The sequence below is a fragment of the Limulus polyphemus genome, unplaced genomic scaffold, assembly GCF_000517525.1.
Source record: "Limulus polyphemus unplaced genomic scaffold, Limulus_polyphemus-2.1.2 Scaffold130136, whole genome shotgun sequence".
NCBI lineage: Eukaryota > Metazoa > Arthropoda > Merostomata > Xiphosura > Limulidae > Limulus > Limulus polyphemus.
Window position 1 is genome coordinate 1 of NW_013795732.1, and position 623 is coordinate 623.

General features: G+C 42.9%; 1 protein-coding gene across 1 annotated transcript; it reads right to left on the reverse strand.

Moving 5' to 3' along the window:
- Positions 1-88: 88 nt before the first annotated feature.
- On the reverse strand, positions 89-585 carry LOC111084790 (the record flags this gene model as incomplete). The annotated part of the gene is made up of 2 exons (XM_022381334.1): positions 479-585; positions 89-399 (listed from the first exon to the last, which is right to left on the reverse strand). Coding segments are annotated over exons 1-2 (418 nt in total), but the record flags the coding sequence as incomplete, so codon positions are not given.
- Positions 586-623: the final 38 nt, after the last annotated feature.

The window sequence follows — 623 nt, forward strand, 5'->3', positions numbered from 1 at the left end:
GTCATTATACCCATTTCCTGTCAGTACATCCACTGGCTTGTCATCATACCCATTTCATGTCAGTACATCCATTGTCTTGTCATCATACCCATTTCCGTCAGTACATCCACTGTCTTGTCATTATACCCATTTCCCGTCAGCACATCCACTGTCTTGCCATCATACCCATTTCCTGTCAGTACATCCATTGTCTTGTCATTATACCCATTTCCCGTCAGTACATCCACTGTCTTGTCATTATACCCATTTCCTGTCAGTACATCCACTGTCTTGTCATCATACCCATTTCCCGTCAGTACATCCATTGTCTTGTCATCATACCCATTTCCCGTCAGTACATCCATTGTGTTGTCATCATACCCATTTCCTGTCAGTACATCCATTGTCTTGTCATCACACCAATTGTCATGTCAGTACATCCATTGTCTTGTCATCATACCCATTTCCTGTCAGTACATCCACTGTCTTCTCATCATACCCATTTCCCGTCAGTACATCCATTGTCTTCTCATCATACCCATTTCCCGTCAGTACATCCATTGTCTTGTCATCATACCCATTTCCCGTCAGTACATCCACTGTCATTATACCCATTTCCTGTCAGTACATCCATTGTCTTGTCA